The sequence below is a fragment of the Hipposideros armiger genome, unplaced genomic scaffold, assembly GCF_001890085.2.
Source record: "Hipposideros armiger isolate ML-2016 unplaced genomic scaffold, ASM189008v1 scaffold_508, whole genome shotgun sequence".
NCBI classification, from domain to species: domain Eukaryota; kingdom Metazoa; phylum Chordata; class Mammalia; order Chiroptera; family Hipposideridae; genus Hipposideros; species Hipposideros armiger.
Window position 1 is genome coordinate 1,164,005 of NW_017731858.1, and position 23,388 is coordinate 1,187,392.

Consider the following 23,388-nt stretch of genomic DNA (forward strand, 5'->3'; position numbering starts at 1 on the left):
TTTCTCCCCAGAGCCACAGGGCGCACTTAAGTGATATAATCTTTAAAAAAAACAAAAACGAAGATAGAAAAAGAAAACCGAGAAAGCTACCCAGGGTTCGTCCTAGATTTGGCGGGTGTGGATGGAGCCCGTTCCACCACCCAATCCTGGCGAACTGTAAGATTCCGTTAGCCTAGCCGCCAGCCTCTCAGCCACCGTTCGGCTTCGGCGGGGTTTTAATGACCTAAGCAACTTTCCTTACCACCCCACCGCCCGTCTTGGTACGGCCCGTCCGGCGTTCGGCGTTCCACCCCCGCCTTCCTTCCAGGTTGGTTCAGCCCGAATCTACTCGGGGGTGGTGCTTAGCCGGCGCCAGACAGACCCTCGACTTCGAAGGGGTAGCGCTGTGCCTCTGGGCGCTTCCTCCCCGGCTACTTCGGTTTCTTCAGCCTCCTCGGCCTCCTTACCCTCCGCGGGGACCCGAGACCTCGGTGTATGCCCCAGCCCTGACCCTGCTCGAGATATGTCTACCCCGGCTCGGCGGCGCCTTATGAGGGACTTCAAGAGGTAACTGACAGGGACCGCGGCGGCCGGGGCCGGCAGCTGGGCGCAGGGCGGGTCCCGAGGCGGTCCAGGGGAAGGGAACAGCCCGGAGCCGGCGCGGCTGCCGGATCGCAGGGCCCCTCTCTCTTTCTCTGAAGGTTGCAGGAGGATCCTCCAGCCGGAGTCAGCGGGGCTCCGTCCGAGAACAACATAATGGTGTGGAACGCGGTAATCTTTGGGTGAGTCTGTGTTCCGGGCGGTGGCGAGAGATGGGCGACTCGAGGTGGCTCTGTCTGCCCTACGGGACGGGCCCCTGGCGAAGGCGGAGAGGGAAAGGGACCGTATTAGGGTCTGGCTGGGCCTAGGTTCCTCCGCGGAGCCTGTGCCTCGATTAGTTCAGTTCCCGCTGCCAGGGGAACCGTTCGGGGTTCTCAGGGGGGCGGGGCGGGGAGTGGTGGCGGTTAGGCGCGGCGGCCTGCACCGGGTTTCTGAGCCGGAAACATCTATTTGTGGTGGCTTTCCGACCCAGGAAACGGTGCTTTACCAGAGGTGGAGTTGGCAGAGCTTGACAGAGCCTGGGAAAGCCATCCCCTAAAATGAACCAGGGAGAAGGGAACCCTTTAAGCCAGATCTGACTGTTTTTCTCTCTGTTGCAGGCCTGAAGGGACCCCGTTTGAGGATGGTAAGAGAGTTTCTTTACCCACCTTTCAGGAGCCTGATCATCTGGGGAAAGGGTCCCTAGTCATCCTGGAAGTGCCTCCTACTCAGGAACCTGCTTCTTCTCCCTAGCCTCTGCCTACTAAAGGGTTGGGAGGAATTCACTATGTGGCAGGTTCTGGCTATTGTTCGCTTGACTAGAACTGCAACTTTTTTCTTGCTCCTTTAAAAAAAAAATCTGGGTAAGGCAATCACTTTTTTAAAGCAGCATCACAGCACTGATGTTAAGGACTTTTGAGGTTTGGGCTATGAGCCTGCAAAATTCAGCCCCCCCATCAAGATACTGAGTCAATATCAACCCAATCACTTGCTGATAGACTCAGAGACCCCAGAGACCATCTAGTTAGAATTTGTGTGCTTCTATCAAGACATTATGCTCTGTAATCGCACAGTAGCTTCAGTATTGACGGTAACCTCAACATACTTTCAACTAGTGTCCAGCCTACTTGAAGGGATTACATGCATGTATAGCCACATAATTTTTAATGGATTTAGGTCTGACTTTTAAAAACACATACTGCTTTTTTAAAACTTTGTATTTGAGATAATTATAGATCCATTTGCAGTTGTAATAAATGGAGACTTTATGGCCTTCACCCACTTCCCCCACCCCCTCCTTTGGTGACACCTTGAATGACTATACTACAACACCACAGCCAGGACATTGACATTGATAGAGTTTTATGTGCACTCAGTTGTGTGTGTATTTCATTTTTGAACGTTTAATCCATTTAAAATATGATTAAAAGTATTTGAACTACTGATTGACATCTTTAATATTTAAGGTATTTAAAAAAAGAAAAGGATCTTTCTGTTGCTTTTCTTTCCTCAATGATTTATCTTCCTTTGGCCATGTAGCATATATATCGGTGTTGTGTGTGTTTGTATATGTACACACATATACATACACATGCACACAACTCAGTTTGAAGGTGGAAACAAAAACCTTTCTGCAAGCTACTAAGTTATACTTATGTTGCCGAATTGGGTTGCTTTTTGATGCTACCAATTCACAAGATGTTGTTGTGAAGTAGGTCAATATCAACCAATTCTATAATTTGTCTCAAATACTCAGATTTCCCTAGGAGACTGCAGACAGTCACCTGAATACTTTTAGCTTCCTGTGTTCCTTCATTCTTGGGCAAATATCACTGTTCTTCAGTGCTGTAATAAAAATAAATGACAGCAGGAGAGAGGGATACTAAAGGCACAGTACTTTGGTGCAGTAAATCATTTGAAATGATCCATAGCAAGACTTAATTTTCCTCTGCTGAATTGGTGTTAGTTCTTCCTACCTAAACTTTATGTGCAGATTAACTGTGTGTTTGCTTTAGCTTTAGCAGGCTTTGTTTTCATTGGCTTTTTTTTTCCTCCTGATTTTACTCAAACTGCTTTATGCTGGGCACAGCTTTATTAATAGTACATCACTTTGCTGGAAGTTGGCTACTTAAATATTTCAAGGATGCTTCTCTTGTTTTAAGTGGTATGAATTGAAAAGGTACTTATGGAATCCATTACCTATCTGGACCTTCCCTCCTGACATTACTGGCTCTATTTTTGGTGATGCATATTTCCATCCTGGCATTACTGAAAGGAATTTCTCAGGCTTAATGACAGTACCTTTTTCTGATTTGTTCTGTTGAGCAGTCTGCTATCCAAGGATGCTGCCTCAGGTGTCTAGAACACTGACTGTGGCTACAAAAATATTTTGACTATTTGTTAATAGCCCTCACTTACAGTCAGGGAATTTACTGGAAAAGACTGATTAGGGAAAAGTGGCATAGTTGATTTTGCTGTTATCCAATGTATAAATCAATAGCCTCCAAACTACTTTTGCTGCTTCCTTGTAAACCATTTGTACTAGAAGTTTCTGGAACAGCCAGGCCCTAGTTACAGAGAGGAAATCTTAGGAAACAAAACTCTTAAAGGTATTTTGATTTAACTTCACACACTTGAAGTAAGAGGAAAATGTCCCCAAGAGCTTATACTACCAAACAAAGCACTGGGTAGGGGGTGGCTATACTTCTTCATCAAAATATTTGAGACTGCAAGTGCTGTATGGGATAAAGTATTCTCACATCATCTAAAAATTGTTAATAGACATAGTAAGATACTAATATTTGCTTTTCATAATAGATGTATTCTTAAGAATTTGGGTGTAAGACTTTTTTTTAAATGAATCACTTAAAATCCACTAAGGGTGTTCTTAAGAGAAATAAATCCTATAATGAAGAGTATTTGGGTATTATCTTAAAATGATAATTTTTAGTCATAAAAAATGTTTTAAGTACATGTACTTTGCTTTCTCCTCAGGGATCATAGTCTGGTGGCCAAATGGCAGAAAATTCCTGCAGAGGTGTTTGCTTTGGCCAACACAATATTTTCAAAAATTTGGATTTGCGAATGTCTTTATCAGAACATACACTCTTTAGTTTAACCATATCACTCCCTATTGCCATACACCAGCCATTTAACACATTTATATAATTTTCCTGGGCTCTATGTATAGATGGATTAATTGATACTTTCCTTACAATGTTTTGGCTTCCTCATGGATATGAACAAAATCAGTAGAGATTGTGTACAGCAATGGTGAGGCTTAAGTTTTCTGTTATTTTAAAGCCTAGCCTTCTAAATATTCAAAGGATAAGCTCTAGTCTTAATTGCATATTAATTCTAGGATTTTAAATTTCTTTAACATTTGTTTTGGATCCCAGAAATTTCATCAAGGGTTGTACTAAAGAGGTTCTGATTGTTTCCTGGGACTAGAAGTATGAAACATCCCCTTTTCAATGTGTACTTTGAATAAGATTTGGGTAAATCCTAATTTATATTCAAGTAGACATAACCAGGTTGTTTCACTTCTCAAGACATTAAATGAGCTGCTTTGAAAGACTTGACTCTTCTTTGATAGCTAGGTTAAGAACCTTGTTGAACTTCTGGGCAAATCTTAGGCAGAAAGCTCAAGTCACGTGTTTTTTGAGAGCCGACATAGGTACTCAAGTTGCATTTAACTGTGTTTGATGTAGGTCATAAATAAAGTACTATTTAATATTTGAATCCATTAATTGTGTATTTGTTACTGATAGTGAAGTTTGAATTTTGAGGTTTTTCCTTCAGCTAGTTCTTAAGATGTGAAACTTTAAAATTATTAATATGTATATAGCACTTTTGTCACTGCATAGGTCCCTCATTTTAAACCTTACAGTAATGTTATGTGGTGGATACTATGATTAACCCCATTTTATAGATGAGGAACTTGAGGTTTAGTTAAGTTGAGCAGTTTCCCCAAAGTTTCACAACTAGTAAGTAGCAAAGCAAGGATTTGAGCCCAGGCCTGTGTGACTGCAAAGTTCCACTCATGCCTGCCTTATGCGTTACCACCTTTAGGTATCATATTTAATGATGGTTTTAATTTAAAGTACATGGGAGCTCTGTGTGCTATTAAATCTGCCCAGTTTTAGAGCAATTCCTTAATGATAAATCTCTAACCTATAATTTAATGTGTTTACACTTGAGATACATAAGGAAGCTCAAAGCTTTGAACTCTTGAACACTGATTCCCCTTTTTTCTTGCATATTATAATATCAATAGCACTGAAAAGGAACAACATCCTTTTTTCCTCAAAAAGAAGAAAATTTATGATTAGGTGGTGATAAAGGGGTTCTGATGAACTATAGCATGTTTGTCCATTCCAAAATATTTTACTTTTTGTCCTTAGCTGTAATATATAGCATCTCTCAAATAGTTTAAGGAGTAACAGTAGTTTGGGGACTATGTCTCTTTAAATTACTTTGAAACTTTGGGACACATGTTCATACCAAGGGAAACTTTGTTAGCAAATTGTTTCCTATGAGCTTGCTGGTAGGATACAAACTTTTGGTATTGTTATATGTAACAGATCTAGCAGTAGAATGATTGTAGCCTTCTCTTTTTTTCCTTAAGTTGTGTTGACCTATTAATGGAAGCAAGAAGGAAAGAAATTGCTAAGTCTGAAGAAACCAGTAACAAATTACCGTATTTCCCCATGTATAAGACACACCCTTTTTTGAAAAATCTGGGGTCAAAAAACTGGGTGCGCCTTATACAGTGGTTGTAGATTTTTTTAACTTACATTTCCTGCTTTTTTCACGCTTGTTTTTGCGCTCATACAACCACTGTATAAGACGCACCCAGTTTTTAGACCCCACGTTTTTCGAAAAGGGGTGCGTCCTTATACATGGGGAAATAGGGTATACTCTACCTGACGTGTGGTCTGTTGTATTAGAGTAAGTAATTTATTAAATGGACCAGAAAAATATAGTGAATGCACCACCTTATACCAGATATAACTGATTCCTTAACTTTACTTGAAGAGATTTCAGTCAGGGAAGAAACAGTTGCCCAATTCTTGTCTTGAATCTATTAAACCCAATTAAAAATAACATTTTGAAGGAAATAATCTCCCCAAATCACATCTTACAACTCCTGAATGAGATCAAGTTTGTCGTTTCCTTATAAATAAGTCTATAACCTGGTATGCTTTAGAGCCTCCTGCTACCTTAGTTGACACATAGTCAAGAAAAATAATTTCAATAGTAGCCTAAACAAACATCATTAGAAAGATAAATTTGCTGGAGACATGAATATAATTTAATGTGATATTTAAATGATTTCTGCTGTCAATTGTCCCCCACCATTGGTGTGAATAATTGAGTTGATTTTATAGTGAAGTACCTTGTGAGTCATATTTAAGGGTTTTGAAAGGGACTAAAGTTTTTTTCTGGCTTATACTCAATTGTGTTTTCATTATAGAGTTGCTATTATAGGAAAAGGAACCAGTGAGCACTTTTATACCTATTCACTTCTATTTTAAAAGTAATTTGATTACCAGTTTGTATTTCTTGCATTGATATTTGAGCCTTTGTTCTCGCATTTTTTCTAGTCCAGGGGTCGGCAAACTGTGGCTCGCGAGCCACATGCGGCTCTTTGGGTACGTTCTGTCTCAAAAGTTTGCCAACCCCTGTTCTAGTCCATTTGAAAATCTGGAGAGTTTAAGATGGCAGTGGATTCAAATAGGCCTATAAGGTCTTCCAGTTTTCTAAAGGTTAGAAGGCCAAATTTTGGCTTTAGTTTCTTGTCATTTTAACGATGTCTTCAACATATGTAGTGGCTAAAGTTATCCCGGAGGCAGTAATTTTGAGTTTAAGATGGCTGTATTTAAGTTCGGAGAATAATGGGAAAATGGAAAACAAATCACCTTTGGGTTGTGGTTCTTACAACATCTGTCCATCTTTTTAAGCAATTCCTGAAGATGTATCTTTTACCCAGTCTCCCTATATCTTTACATTATTTCATTTAACACTCGAAAAAAGTCACATAGCATTAAAAACAGTACTACTGAAGAAAGTGATAAATATGTTTTCTTAAACCTGTCTTTTCTAACTACAGGAACATTTAAACTTACAATAGAATTCACTGAAGAATATCCAAATAAACCACCTACGGTTAGATTTGTCTCTAAGATGTTTCATCCGAATGGCAAGTATCACTTTTAATACAGTAAACTATTACACTGTTTATTAGGGAGGTATCCTATATTTCCTATGGATTTGTCTGTAGTACTTGAGTATTTGTGTAGGCATACTGCTGTTTCCTAAAAACTGAACTTGTTTATGGTGGTCTATTGCTCTCTTGAGCCTATTGCTGTCTTAGAACCGAAGTACTGAAGCTACTTTGTCTTTTGAGAGCCTCCTGGTTTTGATGATCTTTATTATTTACTTATTAAAAATAAGGATGCTCTTGAGGTTTCTTTTTAATGTTAGGACAGATTTGGGTAGTCTTGTGTTGTAATTCTTTTCACTAGTGTTTAAGATGATAGTTTTTAACTTTGGATGCAGATCAGAATCACCATGGAACATTTAAAAAATACAGATGCCCTGGCCCCACTCCAGACCTACTGAATGTCAGATTCTGTGGTTGAGGGCCAGAAATACAGTACTAGATTGGAAAAGCACCACAGGTGATTCTAACTTAGCATTTTGTCTTTCCCCCCCCTCTAGTAGTAAGCCTAGAACAGCTTACCTTTTATTCAGGTTAATAAAGTATTTTACAGGGTATAAGATATTATTTTCATCCCAACATGAAACCTTGTGAACTCTGAGCTATCTTTTGTTATTTTAGATAGAAGATATAGTTTACTAATTGGGTGAAATGAATTTCCCACAAGTCCATGAATGGCTAGGGACCCTGTTAGAAAATGTGTATGATTTCCTGGATAATGGGGCACTCTCTTCAGAAGAACAAGTACTAAGTATCTTCCAGTTTTATACTGATTACATTTGACATATTCCTAACATCCTGATTATTTCATTATTAATGCTTGTGACTCTTTTTAGGAAGGTAACTGAGAAGCAGCATAGGAAATCTTTTTAAACCTCAAAAGCAAAGTATTCTTGACTATATTTGGCTTGACTATGATAGAAAACCTTAATGGTTTTGTCATACTTAACATACATACTTCTCTGCTCTTAGTCTATGCAGATGGTAGTATATGTCTGGACATACTTCAGAACCGTTGGAGTCCAACCTATGACGTGTCTTCCATTTTAACATCCATACAGGTGAATTTTCCTTCATGTGACTATGACCTTTTATATGTTTATATTAGCAATTGAATTGTTTTTGACAGTCATAACTTAAGGTAAAAGGTAGGTCATTAAGACCTAAGCCACCAGAAAAAAATACACACACACACATACACAGTGCCAAAAAATGTATACACATTTTAAGGAAGGAAAACACTATTAAAATTGTAATACTCAATATATACTGATAACAAAAGATGAATACAAGTTACATTTGACTTCTGCGATTACAAGAGGTATTCAAAGTGGTTACCATCAGTGTAATTTTAATAGTTTTTTCCCTTTATTAAAATGCGTATACATTTTTTTGGCAATCTATTTGCCTAGCTACTAGCAGATTAATGTAGCTCTAGGTTAGTATGCTAAAAGAGCAAATATACCTGTTACTTAGGACAGTTCAATTGAGTGTCTTGAGTGTCTTGAGATATATATATATATATATATATATATATATATATACACACATACATACATATATATACATATATATATGTAAATTTTATATATATATATATAATTTTGCATCGAGGAACTGACCTTTTACAAATTGTCTTTATAGTCTCTATTGGATGAGCCCAATCCCAATAGTCCAGCAAACAGCCAGGCTGCTCAGCTGTACCAGGAGAACAAGCGGGAATATGAAAAACGTGTTTCTGCGATAGTAGAACAGAGCTGGCGTGATTGTTGACCTGGGTGCAGTAAAAGAGGCTGGGCATAAGAAAAATATATATTGATGTGTTTGTCACCTTCCTATTCCTCAGTATCATTACATTTACTTTATTAAAAGCAAAATAGTTATTGTGCTGTTTCCATCTTCCCTTGCCAACCTTTTCCTACCCCTTCTATCCTCTCCTTGAACATCAAAAAACACCCTCTATAAGATCAAATGTACTGTACCTGGGTTACGTGCAAAAATTACTAATGCTTAATTCCTTTTCTGTTGTATTTCATCTCCAACTTTAGGGCAATATTGTGTTACCATACTTTACACTAAGCTTGTTAAATGAATTGTTATACAAGTGGTGCTTATGCATAGCTTGATGACCAGGATATTGTTTTTAACAAAATGATTGCTGAAGTGTTTCACCCTGGCTGGTCCTTCACTTGTGTTGGATTTGGAAGTAAATGTTTGGAATATGGCCTATAGAAAACAAGAAACCAAATCCATATAAACATCCATTTTGAAAGAGCAATGGACGCTAAAAATGCTATATTAAGATGTAACCAATATGAATTACAAGATGGTTTTTACTGGTAGGAAGAATGTTAAAGGAATCAGCCAAAGGAGCATAGCAATTGTAGTGACACATCCTCACCTTGCAAGATATTCACTGGGCATACTCATGCTGAGTTTCAGACTACAGTTGGCCTTCTGTATCTGTAGTTTTCACATCCGCAGATTCAACCAACCAGATAAAAAATATTCGGGAAAAAAATGTTATGTTGCTGATGTGTACTAGGATGGTTGCATCTGTACTGATGGATGCCAAGGAACAACTATAATGAAATATTCTGTGTTTTTGCTTTTTAAAGAGGTGTGGGAGCAGAGGAGTGGAAACAATCATAGTTGTTAAGCTAGGGAAGGTTGGAGATCCTTTAATCTTTTTAAAGAAGCAGTGCTACCCTAGATAAATGAATTTATAATCCCCCATCATTTTTTTAGACTTTTAATTAACCCAAGGAGGGGAGTATATCTGTGGCAAGTAATTTCCCACTCAAATCCTGAGTTAATGCTGCATGCTTTAGTTTGTTCATCCCTTTCAGTATTCTAAGACTCTTAATGTCAACATTTGCAGTTTTTCTTTGGATATTTATACATTTAGATAGACAATACTTTTAAGTAGCAGTGTGGGACAAGGCTTGTAAATGTTTTGTCTAATGTTCCATTGTCACCTTCTGTGCATTTATCACTCTTCTAAATCTAACTTTGCACAAGTAACCCATGTAAAAAAATGTACATTTTTCAAAACTTGTAAATAAAAATAACCTTAAAATTTTGTAGTCAAGGTATAATTATATTTTAGCTTAGTATGAACTTCTAGTATTATTGGAATCTCATATCTACTTATTTCCCCCCTTGAAATAAACATTATGGCAAAAGCAAAGATACAGGGGCCGTCGGAGTGGTTCAGTTGGTTAAGAGCGTGAGCTCTGAGCAACAGGGTCGCTGGTTCGATTCCCACAAGGGCCAGTGAGCTGTGCCCGAGCTGAGCTGCTGACGGGCAGCCAGATGGCTCAGTGGTTAGAGCTTGCGCTCTTAACAAGGTTGCCAGTTCGACTGCCACATGGAATGGTGGGCTATGCCCACCAGCAACTAAGATAGAACACAGCACCTTGAGCTGAGTGGCCGCGAGCTGCCAACAGGAAGCCAGATGGCGAGTGGAATTGGAGCTGAGCTAGCTGCGCCCTCCACAACTAAGATTGAAGGACAACAACTTGGCTGTTCCCCTTCCCCAATTCCCCAATAAAATCTTTAAAAAAAAAGCAAAAATACAGATTCTGGGAGAGGGAAAAGAGAAAACACTGTTGGAGAGGACCTGTTTTCAGTCATAAGTGTTAATGCTTTTTTAACCCTCTGTCGGGAGCAACTGATCTCACAGATTCATTGCACACAAATTTTCAAATATCTAAGTATCGTAACTCATCGCTTCCGTATCTTCCCCCTCTACCATAACCTATCGCCAGTCATGTTTGTGTTTCATTCTGAATAAATAATAAACATGCTAACATGTTATTTTCATTCATTTTCAATTTAAATAAATCATACACGTATCTAGTAGATGCATTGCGCCCGATGGAGGGTTAAACATTTTAACAGAATGTAAAACTATTAAATAAAACAAAGCTACTTCAGCATATGTGCTGGTCAATCAAAGGAATGAAATTGTGATGGAGGGGAATAAACAAATCTGGATGTTTACCAGTGCCTTCAGAGAGCAACACCTAACTTGTTGAACCTGACATCCACCTCTTTTAAAAAGCCCTTATCTTAACATCAAACACTACCAAACTATTATAAAATGGTATTTTCAGTTATCTCTAAAGTTTGGGAGTACAGGTATCCTTAACCTTACCTTGCTTCAATAAAACATGCTTTCTTTTGAGGAGCAACCTATTTCTTTTTAAAAAGACAAGGACAGTGACCTTGCGGAAACTTACCTTTTTACTTGTTGGGGGAGGAGGGGATGCTTAATAAAAGTCCTTATGGTATATGTACCCACTCATCCTTTAAGACATGGCACTTAAAAAGGAGCCTCAGTGTAAGGGATTTCATTCTACCCTGACCACCACATTAATTGGTTTCTTTCACCTAAGAACAATATCCTTAAATGTCCTTAATGTTTTCCCTTAAGTCTATTTCTGCTTCAAAGGAGAACCACGTTAAATTGGTCTTTATTTGGTACATTAGTTTTACATTAACTTTTTCATCCTACTGTGGCTGGGTACTTTAAATATTGACATTGTTAATCACACTTAAAAAAATTAAGGTGAGGGGCCAGCTGAGTGGCTCAGTTGGTTAAGAGTTCGCTCAAGAGTTTGAGCTCTAGACCAACAGCAGTTCGAGTCCCGGCCCGAGCTGAGCAGCCACTGAGCTGCCAACAGGTGGCAGGATGGCTCAGCTACATTAAAAAAAAATTAAGGTGAGATTTGGAATGTGCAGATATATTTCTTTTATGCACCGCCTGAGAAACGTTATTCCTGATCTCTTTCATGGGATAACAAGCTGACTTCCCAAAGATATAAAAGATACCAGAAATCATTCATTTGAATATTTAATGCTAATCTGCCTTTTTTTCTTTACATTTTTTAAAACAAATGCCACAGGCTGCCTGCATATAATAATTATAACAATAATTATAAAGTTAAGACTTTTGTGAGGTCCCTTTTCAAATGGCAGTCAGATTTGAATTTAACTCTAATCCTGCACGTGCTGATGTGGGGAAGAGGGTATGATGAAGAATGAAAGTTCTAATGAATCCTTTATTTAGGACCCATCTCATCGCCAGTTTCAGGGGTTACTTATAGCAAACTGCACTGTATAATACGAAAAAAAGAATCCCAACAGAATGCATGACATTGCCATTCATTTTGCAAAGGGGAGGAAAAAAAATCTAAGATCTGTGAGATTCAATGCTATAACTGAAAGTAGTTTCTTAGTATATTTAAGTAACTCAAAACTTGAAATTGCTCATGTACCTGGGTTAAAAAATGACTATTTCAAAGAAAGGGAAAGTACAGAAACCAACAAATAGGGGACAAAAGAGAACAGCAAGGTTATCAGCAGCTCATTCTTGCCAAACACATTTCTCAACATATTTTATTCTCAAGCAGTTAAGTGACTTTACCTTATTTCCATATCAATAACAATGCTGATCTAGAAGTTGGAAAATCTGGACCCTCAAATCCAGAAAATATATTCTTGGCACAGTTATTTGGGAGCCTTAACCATAACTACATTAATATTCTGTTTTGTTGAACTTACCTAAATAAACCAGATTTACATGTAACATTTCCCTACCCCCCCCCCAACAAAAAAACCCATGATTTTGGAAAGAGGAAAGAAATGTAAAGAGAGAAATGAGTTTTCACACCCCTTAAAGCCACTTTTACTTAAGAGAATTGAAGGCTGATTTTTCTAACTCACTAATTGAACCAGTTTCTCAAGGTTGGCATGAGCCTTGTAGATAAAAAAAAAATCCTATAAAATCTATATTTTAGCTAATTCCCTTTGGCATTGTTAAAATATTAAGTGCCAAGTAAAATGCACACCTCACTTCTCCTACCAACATTAGGACAAGCCATACACTGTAGGAAGAATTAATGGAAAACAAATACCACATACTGTGTTAATCATTGTAGGTGACTGAAAGTTACAGAAATCCAGGTATAAAAGTTAATCCCTTTATAATTTTAAAATGTTGATTTATCGACAATGGACAGCTTCTTAATGTAAAATATTAAAGAGGGGAAAGGAAATCACTGTTTATTGTGGGCCAATTACATGTTAAGGATGGTGCTAAATGTTTTAAGACACTATAAACAACCTAATTGTTCTAAGTATTTCATTAGAGGTTTAACTATCAGTATTAATATTAATCTCTGAATATTAATAGTATGAATATTAATACTTCATTTATCTGAGACACAAAAACAAAATCACATAAAATTAAACAGCCTGAGATTTAGTTGCAGCCAGCATATTGGTCCATAGGGAAAATGTGATGGGTGACTGATTAGCTGTTCCTATCTTCTAAATCATTAAGTTCATCCATTTCTGCTCTAGTGTTGAAAATATTTTGTTCAAACATCACTTCCCCTCTCCAAAGATCCAAAGGCTGCTGTCCAGAAATAAGCACACCACCATTTTGATCAACTCGGCTTTTTATTCAGGAAGCACACATTCTTTTTATACATTTTTTTACATTCCAGAAATAAGCGAAAATAGCCATTTTAAATATGTTACAAAGTTGGCTTTTGGAGCTTATTAATAAGCTTTTTGAGAGAGGGACCAGCCAACTGACCTTTTCATCAAAGCACCAATGTATTTTCAGTCTTTTACCAAGCTCTACCACAGTTGTGGCCGCCTTGGATGTGCAGTACATCCAAACCGCGTGAAAGCTGTAACGGAGAGTTGCTGTGAGTCTCTCTGCAAGGCACCAAGAACAAACAGTTCCAGCTTCCTATCTTCAGATTAAATCAAAGTTTCTGAAATTTTCAAGTGCTCTCTCAAGTAGTGCTCTCTTAGCATGAAGACTAGAATTTGTTAAAACTGATATATCACAAGGTACAGTAACCACTTCCAATATTGTGAAAACCACATGGTAGAAGTTATAAATAAATGGACACTAAAATTACTTTAAGAAAGTTTTACATCATTTAGTCGGTAAGGACATTTACACATACAGCACAATTTACTGTTAAACATTCTATAACTGGCTTCACACAAAGATGAAAATAGATAATACAAAAATGATCTGACATTGTAAGTCTGGAATTAAGACTAGTTTTATTGTAGTTAATATTAACTTTACATATTGTTGCAGATTGCTGTGCGATGCCCTTTAAAATGGGAATTTCTTTCTCAGGGTGAAATTCCATTTGGATATTCATTCTTCCTTTGTACAAACTACTAAAATCTGAGGGACACAGCAGTATCAAAGATACAAACAGTAACTGCACAATATCATCTGATTAAGCTAATACAAGTGGACAGGATTTTTCAGGTTCCAATATCTACTAAAGCACTATATGAAATGAACAAGGTGGAACATCTTAAGAATGAATAAACTCTGTAACCAGAACACGTAGCATTTCTTTAATTCATAAATCTACCTCATTAGGCATTTACAAAATAAATTAACAAGATCTCAATTTGCTTGAGGCATCACAAGTTCATAATGCCCCACTTGGCCTTCCTGTTTGAGCTGATCTAGTAGGTCTTCCTTCCGTCTTTTTCTACCTACCACCAGGTACCTATCGTGGCCTACCCCATGAGACTTACTCTTAAGCCCATACTTCTGGGCAATCTGATGTATTTGCTTCCGCTCGTCATTGGTCAGCTCTGTAGAGAAAGTCAAATCCGTGTGGCTCTCAGAGCGGGCGTAGTTTCTGATGATTTGTTCGATGTCTCTCTTGGCAATTTTATTTACCCTCTCTACATCAAGACCAAGTCCTTCCCGCTTATGCTGCTCTTTGACAGAGATTGGCTCCCGAATGCCCTCGCCAGATTTACCTAAACCACCACCCGTCCAACCCATCTTTCTCAGCAGTTGATTTCCTATGTTATCTTCTTTGATTTGTTGTTTGTAAGCCTCCTCTGCTGAGCGTCCCTGAATTTCATTTCTTGAAATTACATCTTCAATAGTTCCTTTCTTCAAGTTGTTAATGACAGTTGGCTGGGTCTTTTTGAGGATTTTCACAGCTTCCCCAGCAGCTTCATATTTTACAGTTTTCTTCACCCCAACTGCTTCTGCAATTACTTCACTCTCTAGAATCACCTTGCATTTCCATCGGAGGCCTGTCATTCTTTCATAGACGTATTCAACTGTCATTCGGTTAAACTGAGCTGTGTCATTCAGAGTGCACACAGGATTTGAAGAATTCTCATAAACTACAAGATCCTTTATATCTTTCTTTTTGCCAGATCCCCTGGGTGAAGAGCCTGTTTGGCATTGTGAACTTTTGACAGATGGGTAAGTGGGTTGTGTTTTTTGAAGGATTTTCAAAGCCTCATCAGCAGCTGCATGTTTACTTGTTTTTTTTGTTCCATAACCTTCAGCTAAGCAATGATCTTGCAAAAACACTCGACAGCGCCATGTGCGATTTGGCATCATCTCATATTTGTATTCAACTGACATTTTGTTGTATGAGGCAGAATTGTTAAGGATACCAATTGCATCATTTGCATTTTCTGTAAGGACAAAATTGGTCCAATGTTTGGCAGATGCATTAAAAATTGGCTGCCCAGAAGCATCTTTAGCCAGCACCACCAGCTCTTCTGGTGGTTTCAGAGCTGGAGGAAATTCATATGAAGGCATGCCAATCTGACACACCACAAGGTCCTCTCCAATCGTGTGCTTGAATTTCCGTTGGACAACTCTAACTTCAATACGTTTCTGCAAGAGTTTTACAGCCAGCTCAGTAGCTCGATCCCTGGACCCATTCTTGCTGCCAGCATAACCTGTAGTTAGGTAAATATTTTGGCATCTAACTTCACAAGCATAACCATCTGTTAGAAGTTTTTTATTTTTGGGGATGTCAGCAGGAGGAATTTCTTTTAAAGGAGCATATATATACTCAGGATTTGTCTTACATGCCTGAATACAACGAGTTAACATGTATGTATAATTAATTTTATCAGATCCGGAAGTCATCTCTGGATTAGAAAGGTTATTCCAGATAGTTGCTGTTAATTTTTCAATAAAATACTGCTTCTCGGCTACCACTGACTCAGGAAATGTCTGTGATGGTAAAGACTCAGGAGCTGACTGAGAGTTTGCCTGCTGTGACATGCTGCTTGGGGCAGGGTCCCCACTGTCAAAATACATGTTGGCTGTTACAGGCTGGTCTTTTGTGAAAATAAATCCTGATGAATCACAATACTGAGAATTCCCATCTTGTATACTGAAAGAGTCTTGAGTGTAATCTTGGTAGATGTCTCTTGGCATGCTGGCAAAATGTGTTTGTTCATTTACCTCTTTTGTTTGAGGGCCATAAGGATCTTCCTGTCTTTCATCTTTTGAACTACTAGCTACAAAATGTACAGGCTCAAAACGAGGTCTCGCATGGAATTTGGAACCAGCTTGCTTTTTAGGAGGATTTTGACCTATAGAATGAGTGAAATTTACAATTCATTAAAAAGGGAATATTTCAAAAAAACCAAACAGGAAAACAGTACCAACCATATTATTTGTAAACTGCACTGTTGGTACAAGATACTTCCCATCACAAAAACTTCAGGTCATTTAGGTGAAGGGACTTAAATATCAATGTAAGATTCCAACATAAGGAGGGATGCTTCCTGTCCTTCCACATGTAAGGGAAGAGATGATATAAAATATGCCATTGAATCAAGTATGCAGGTCACCACCATGCATGGATGGTAGATGCTTCTGCATCTAATGGGTTAAAAACACAGGTGAATTATACCAAGTAAGAGGTTGTTCCAGTACAATCTTATATGACCTGTGCTGAAAAGCTCCCTTCTTGAGGATTGCAAATGGAAGAGACAGCTGTAATCCAACAGAGATGGTGACCAGAGGCATTTACAAAGTCTTTCTCTTTTGTATCAGAGGTGAGTGACTCTGTGATGGTGCTTTACATAGTTGTGACTTAAAATCAAATAAAAATAATAGTCAAAAGATCCCAAAGGTTTTCAGCTTCAAAATCTTAGTTCTGTCCTGTTCTGCACAAAAGGGTGTTTGCTATATTTTATTTCTAGAACAAACAACAGCTGGAAACTAATGATTTATGGGGGATATCAAATTTAGAGCTATGGAAGAACTCTCTGTTGAGGCTATACCAGACAATAGAGCTTCCTCCCTAAAACACTGTTCAGTAGAAAGCTGGTCCATCTTGGGCCCATCCAAGAGGATTTAGTTGCTTAAATGCTCAAATGATCAGAGTATAAGGTTTTTCTATTTAGAAGGAATTCCATGGCATGGACTTCAAGGAGAGCATTATAATGTGACTTCAGTATTCTTAGTTTTCAGTTCTATTTAGTATCCTCAAAAACAAAACAAAAAAAACCTGTACATAACTACAAGTTAAAACTCTTTTACATTTGTGTAAGATCCAATGTTACCAATGTTATTTACAATCATATACCACACTCATATCGTTTTTAAAAAGCCATGCTGTTTCTTCAAATTCCACCTTCTAGAAACAAGTATACTCACCATCACATGTTGAGAGGTGACGTTTTTGACCTTTGGAAGATTTGGACAGCATCAGATCATATGAAGGCATCTCCCCAATATCAATACCTTCAGCCATTTGAAGAATTTTTTCCATCAAGCGTGGGCTGTACCTATTTAAAGTAATATAATCTACAGTTAAAACAGATACAAATATAGTTGTTTTTTTAATAAAGCTTCTAAATGAGCCAATCTTATATGAATAAACAAGCTACAAACAGGGAGAAATATTTGGAAACCACACACTTGACAAAAAACTACTATCTAGTATAAAGCCCTCTCAAAACGCAACAGTAAAAAAATATATACATTAAAAAAACAAACAAAAGACATGAACAGAACATTTCACCAAATATAAATGACAGATTGCAAATAAGCACATGAAAAGATGTTTGACATCATTAGCCACCAGAGAAATGCAACTTAAAACCACAATGAGATATCACTACTTACCTATTACAATGGCTAAAATAAAAAAAAAAAATAGTGACAGCACCAAATGCTGGGAAGGATGCAGAGAAACTGGGTCACTTATGCATTGCTGGTAGGAATGTAAAATAGTACAGCCACTCTAAAAAACAACTTGGGAGTTTCTTATAAAATCAAACATGCCATTACCATATGACCTACCAATTGCACTTTTGGGCATTTAGCTCAGAGAAATGAAAAGTTATGTTCATGCAAAAACCTGTACACAAATGTTCACTGCAGCTTTATTTGTAATAGTCTAAAACTGCAATCAAGGGATTTCCGGTCAAGAAGGTGCAGTAGGTAAATATTTTGCTTACATCCTCTCAAGACCACATCAAAATTACAACTAAACTACAGAACAACCATCATTGAGAATCCCCTGAAATCTAGCTGGACAGATGTCCTGTAACTAAGGATAGAAAAAAGAAGCCATGTTGAGACTGGTAGTTGGGGCAGAGATGCAGAACGGGTTGATCCCACACGCACATGTGGCAGTTAAAAATTGGGAAGGATAGGGCTGGCTGAGTGGCGCGTTGGTTAAGAACTGGCTTGGGACGCCAGAGGTCCCCAATTCGGATCCCACATATGAGAGCCAGTGACACTGCCCTCTACAGCTAAGATGCTGAACAACAGCTCAACCTGGACCTGGGCTGCCGTGAGTAGCAGGCAACAGCGTAGGCTGCAACCCCTGCTGCAGTGGGTTGCCATGGGCTACTGTGTGTAGCCAGCAGCCAGCGTGAGCGGCTGTCCAGAGGCCGGTGACTGATCTGCCTCACCCGGGAAGAGCCCAATGATGGTGTCAACTTGGGCCAGTGAAGCAACGTCCTCCACAACTAGACTGAAGAACAAAAGGACAGCAACTTGTCTGTTCCCCTTCCCCCAATTCCCCAGCACTGTTCCCATCTCCCCAATTCCCCAATTTAAAAAAAATCAGGAAGGATATCTTGGCTATGGAGGTTCCCACTGAGGAGCAAGGGGGTCTCAGCCGCACATCAGGCACCCCAGCCCAGGATTCAAATGCCGGGGAGAAGAGTCCTCATAACTTCTGGCTGTGAAACCAGTAAAGATTGTGGCTAAGTAAAATGGAGGGATGCTGGCATCCCAGACATTCCTCTTAAAGGGCCTGTGCACAAAATTACTCACTGATAGACTCACTCTCTCTGACCTCCAGCACTGGGGCAGCAGCTTGAATGTCAGGGACACATGGGGAGGAACTGAACTGTATGGCTTCAGAGTGAGGGGCAGCTAGCTTTCTCCCAGACAAAAATGCTGGCAGAAGCCATTGTTTTGTTGTTGAGCCCTCCCTGCTCCCAGCATGTCGTCATAGCTGAGTCTCCATCAGTCTAGCTAATACCATTCACCCTGCCCTGGTGATTCCCTGGGTCCCTGCCCGACCTAACTGCAAGCCCAGCCAAGCTGCTTACAGTGGCTTTTCCATCCAAACTGCCTGTCTTGGCTCATTCTTCAGGCTTTCCTAAAATCTCTCAAATATTCACAAACCCCAAACAAGAAGCATCAGGCCTCAGAGTGCCCCATACCTCTTGTTAAGCAGCCCCAAGCCCGGCCATAGCAGCGGCTGGCCTCGGTTTGGAGGTTAGCCTCTACCAGGCACCTCGAAGCCCAGCGTGGCCTGTGGAAGGTCTCCTCCCAGGAGACCCCCGGGCCAGCTCACCCAGTGGTTCGCATGGCATTAGACCAGCCGGAGCACCACCAGGTCACCTCCACAGATGACACACCCAAAGGGCAAACTGGGCAGGCACCAGAGCCCTGCTAAAGCAAATCTTGCTCTGCAGGGTCAGCCCCTGCACAACAGCTCCTCCACTGTAGTCACAGACAGTCTTCACAACCAATGAGTCCACGGGTCAATCCCTCCCACTGACATCCAAAGAGGAACCAAGGCTCAACTACAACAGGAGGGCACACACAACCCACATAAGGGACACACCTGCAGCACTTGGCTCAGGTGACCACAGAGACTGTACAAGATACCTACTACATAAGGCCACTCTACTAAGATCAGGAAACTACCTAATGCATAGAAACAAACACAGGAAATCGGCCAAAATGGGGAAACAGAGAAGCATGTCCCAAATGAAGGAACAGAATAAAGTTCCAAAAAAGAACTAAACAAAATGGAGATAAGCAATCTACCAGATGCAGAGTTCAAAACACTGGTTATAAGGATGCTCAGTGATCTCAGGGAGAACTTCAACAAAGAGATAGGAAACATAAAAATGGAGATAGGAAACATAAAAGAGAACCTGTCAGAAATAAAGAATACAATAACTGAAATGAAGAATATATTAGAAGGGATCAACACTACATTGATGGAGCAGAGGACTGAATCAGCAATTTGGAAGATAAGGTATCAGAAAAAAACCAATCAGAAGAGCAATACAAACAAGAAAAATGAGACTAGTTTAAGGGGCCTCTGGGACAACATCAGGTGTACCAAATTCATATCATAGGGGTACCAAAAGGAGAAGAGATTGAGGAATTGAAAACCTATTTGAAGAAATAATGGCTGAAAACTTCCCTAACCTGGTGACGGAAATAGACATACAAGCCCAGGAAGTGCCAAGAGTCCCAAGCAAGATGAACCCAAAGAGGCCAACACCAAGCACATCATACTTATAATAAAATGCCAAAGGTTAAAGACAAAGAATCTTAAAAACAGCAAGAGAAAGACAGTTACCAACAAAGGAGCACTTATAAGACTGCCAGCTGATTTCTCAACAGAAACTCTGCAGGCCAGAAGGGATTGGCAGGAAATATGCAAAGTGCTGAAAAGGAAGGACCTACAATGAAGATTACTTTACCTGGCAAAGCTATCATTTAAAATTGAAGAAGATAAAGAACTTCCCAGACACGAAAAAGCTAAAGGAGTTCATCAACACCAAACCAGTATTACAAGAAATATTAAAGAGACTTAAAAAGAAAAAAAGAAACACAAATTATGAATAATAAAATGGCAATAACTACATATCTATCAACAATTACTTTCAATGTAAATGGAATAAATGCTCCAATCAAAAGATACAGGGTATTAATTTGCATTTCCCTAATGCTAAATGATGTTGAACATTTTTTCATATGCCTGTTGGCCATCTGTATGTCCTCTTTGGAGAAATGTCTCTTCATGTCCTCTGCCACGGAGTAGAGTGCGGGAACGGATTCAATGGAATTGTAATAGATAAGCATGATATGGGGGTGGGAGGGCAGTGGATGGGGGGGGTTGTTACTTTGTGAGGGTGAAAAGGGTAACTATTGCATTGTTCTGTACACCTGAAACTAACAATAAATAAATTTAACAACAACAACAAAAAAAGATACAGGGTAGCTGAATGGATAAGAAAACAAGACCCTTGCATATGCTGCCTACAAGAGACTCACTTCAAATCGAAAGACACACAGACTGAAAGTAAAGCGATGAAAAATGATCTTTCATGAAAATGCAAATAGAAAAATAAAAAGCTAGGGTAGCAATATTTATACCAGACAAAATAGATTTGCAAACAAAGACTATAACAAGAGACAAACAAGGACCCAGTTATCCCACTTCTGGGTATTTATCCAAAGAAACTCAAAGCACTATTTCGAAGGGACATGCACATCCATGTTTTCACTGCAGCATTATTTACAATAGCCAAGCTGTGGAGGCAACCTGGGTGTCCATCAATGGATGAATGGATAAAGAAGAGGTGGTACATATGTACAATGGAATAGTACTGAGCCATAAAAAGGAAATAAATCTTACCATCTGCAACAACATGGATGGACCTAGAGGGTATTGTGCTGAGTGAAGTAAGTCAGACAGAGAAAGGCAAATGCCATATGATTTCACTTACTTGTGGAATCTAAAGAACAAAATAAACGAACCAACCAGCCGGAAACAGACTCATAGATACAAAGAACATTTTGATGGTTGCCAGATGGGGGGGGGGTTGGGGGGAGGGGTGAAAAGGTTGAAGGATTAAGAAGTACAAGTCGGTAGCTACAAAATAGTCATGGAGATGTAAAGTATAGCATAAGTAATATAGTCAATAATATTGTAATGGCTATATGTCAGATGGGTACTAGATTTATCCGGGTCATCACTTTGTAAGTTATACAAATGTTTAATCACTATGTTTTACACCTGAAACTAATATAATATTGTATGTCAACTGTAATTGAAAAAATTTAAAAATATTAAAAAAACAATGATCCCTTTCATCAAATTTCAGCATAAATGAAACAATATTCTGTACTTTTTGTGTTGATATAGACAAAAGAAATAAAATACTTCTTTTAATAATAGCTTTGGGAAATGGAAGTAGGTGGATGGTTGTGACAAGAATGGAATGGGGAATTGGTATTTTTTTTTAATTCATAAAATCAAATAGGAATAATGGTTTCCTAAAATGGTTAAAAGTTTCTTTGGTTGATGATCTTGGATTATTTTTTTCAATGAACTTTACTTTTTAGACCAGTTTCACATTCACAGCAAAACTGAATGGAAAATAGAGAAACCCACACCAAGACACATAATTAACATGTCAAATGTTAAAAGCTGCAAGATAAAACAACTTGTTATGTACAGGGGAACCCCCATCAGCAGATCTTTCAGCAGACACTTTGCAGGCCAGAAGAAAATGGCATTATATAGTCAGAGTGCTGAAAGAAAAAAAAAACTTTTGGAGGCAATGGCTATGTTTATTTCCTTGATTGTGGTGATGGTATCACAAGTATATGCATATGTCCAAACTAATCAAATTGTATACATTAAATATGTGCAGTTTTTTGTGTATCAATTATGCTTCAATACAGTTTTTTTAAAGGAAAAAAACCCCCCTGCAATCAGCTTAAATATCCTTCAACAGATGAGTGGTTAAACTCTAGTATAAAGACACCATGGAACACTACTCAGCAATGAAAAGGAATAAACTATTGACACACGCAATATTGTGTATGAGAGGGAAATGGATATAGTTATAAAACGTGAGGGATCCTTATGATATTGAAACTGTTCAATCTTGACTGTGGTAGTGGCTACACAAATCTAAGCATGTGATAAAATTTTATAGAATACACATACACATGAGTACTTTTAAAACTGGGGGAATCTGAGTGAAATCAGTGGATTATAACAATGTCATTATCCGGGTTATGATATTATACAATAATTTCGCAAAATGTTACCAAAACTTTGAAAACTGGATAAAGAGTACAAGGCATCTCTTTGAATTATTTCATACAACTGCATGTGAACCTACAATTATCTCAAAAATTTCAATTGGAGCAAGCCGTGTGGCGCATTGGTTAAGAGTAGGCTTGGGAGTGCCGGCTCTAAGCAGCAGGGCCCCGGTTTGGATACCACATGAAGGCCAGTCATGCTGCGCCATCTATAGCTAAGATGGTGAACAACAGCTCGACCTGGAGCTGGGCTGGCATGAGTTGTCGGCGACGGAATAGGCTGCAGTGGGGCTACCATGAGTGGCCGGCAGCTGGCATGAGCTGCCGTGAGCCTCCGTGAGCAGCCGTCCAGTGACCAGCGACCGATTGCCTCATCCAAGAAGAGTGCAATGATTTTTTTAAAAGATTTTATTGGGGAATTGGGGTAGGGGAACAGCGCTGGGGAATCAGGGGAAGGGGA

At 38.9% G+C, this 23,388-nt stretch overlaps 2 protein-coding genes across 4 annotated transcripts in view; one reads left to right on the forward strand and one right to left on the reverse strand.

The window, feature by feature from the left end:
• The first annotated feature begins 306 nt into the window (after positions 1 to 306).
• Positions 307 to 9,863, forward strand: UBE2A (ubiquitin conjugating enzyme E2 A). Of its 2 annotated transcripts, XM_019667859.1 has the most exons (6): positions 313 to 546; positions 681 to 761; positions 1,179 to 1,204; positions 6,671 to 6,760; positions 7,754 to 7,842; positions 8,426 to 9,863. In XM_019667859.1, the coding sequence occupies exons 1-6, from the start codon at positions 503 to 505 to the stop codon at positions 8,552 to 8,554; spliced, it is 459 nt and encodes a 152-aa protein (XP_019523404.1). In that variant the 5' UTR covers positions 313 to 502; the 3' UTR covers positions 8,555 to 9,863. The 2 variants fall into 2 exon arrangements, with proteins under 2 accessions (XP_019523405.1, XP_019523404.1); XM_019667860.1 differs by lacking the exon at positions 6,671 to 6,760 and having other exon boundaries at positions 307 to 546.
• A 3,367-nt stretch (positions 9,864 to 13,230) lies between these two features.
• The window catches only part of NKRF (NFKB repressing factor), a 17,984-nt gene continuing 7,826 nt past the window's right edge, over positions 13,231 to 23,388 (reverse strand). For both annotated transcript variants that reach the window (XM_019667864.1, XM_019667865.1), the window contains exons 2-3: positions 17,265 to 17,395; positions 13,231 to 16,192 (exon numbers count right to left, since the gene is read on the reverse strand). In XM_019667864.1, coding sequence (XP_019523409.1) covers positions 14,235 to 16,192; positions 17,265 to 17,395 — 2,089 coding nt within the window. In that variant the 3' untranslated portion in view covers positions 13,231 to 14,234. The remainder of the gene's footprint in view (positions 16,193 to 17,264; positions 17,396 to 23,388) is intronic.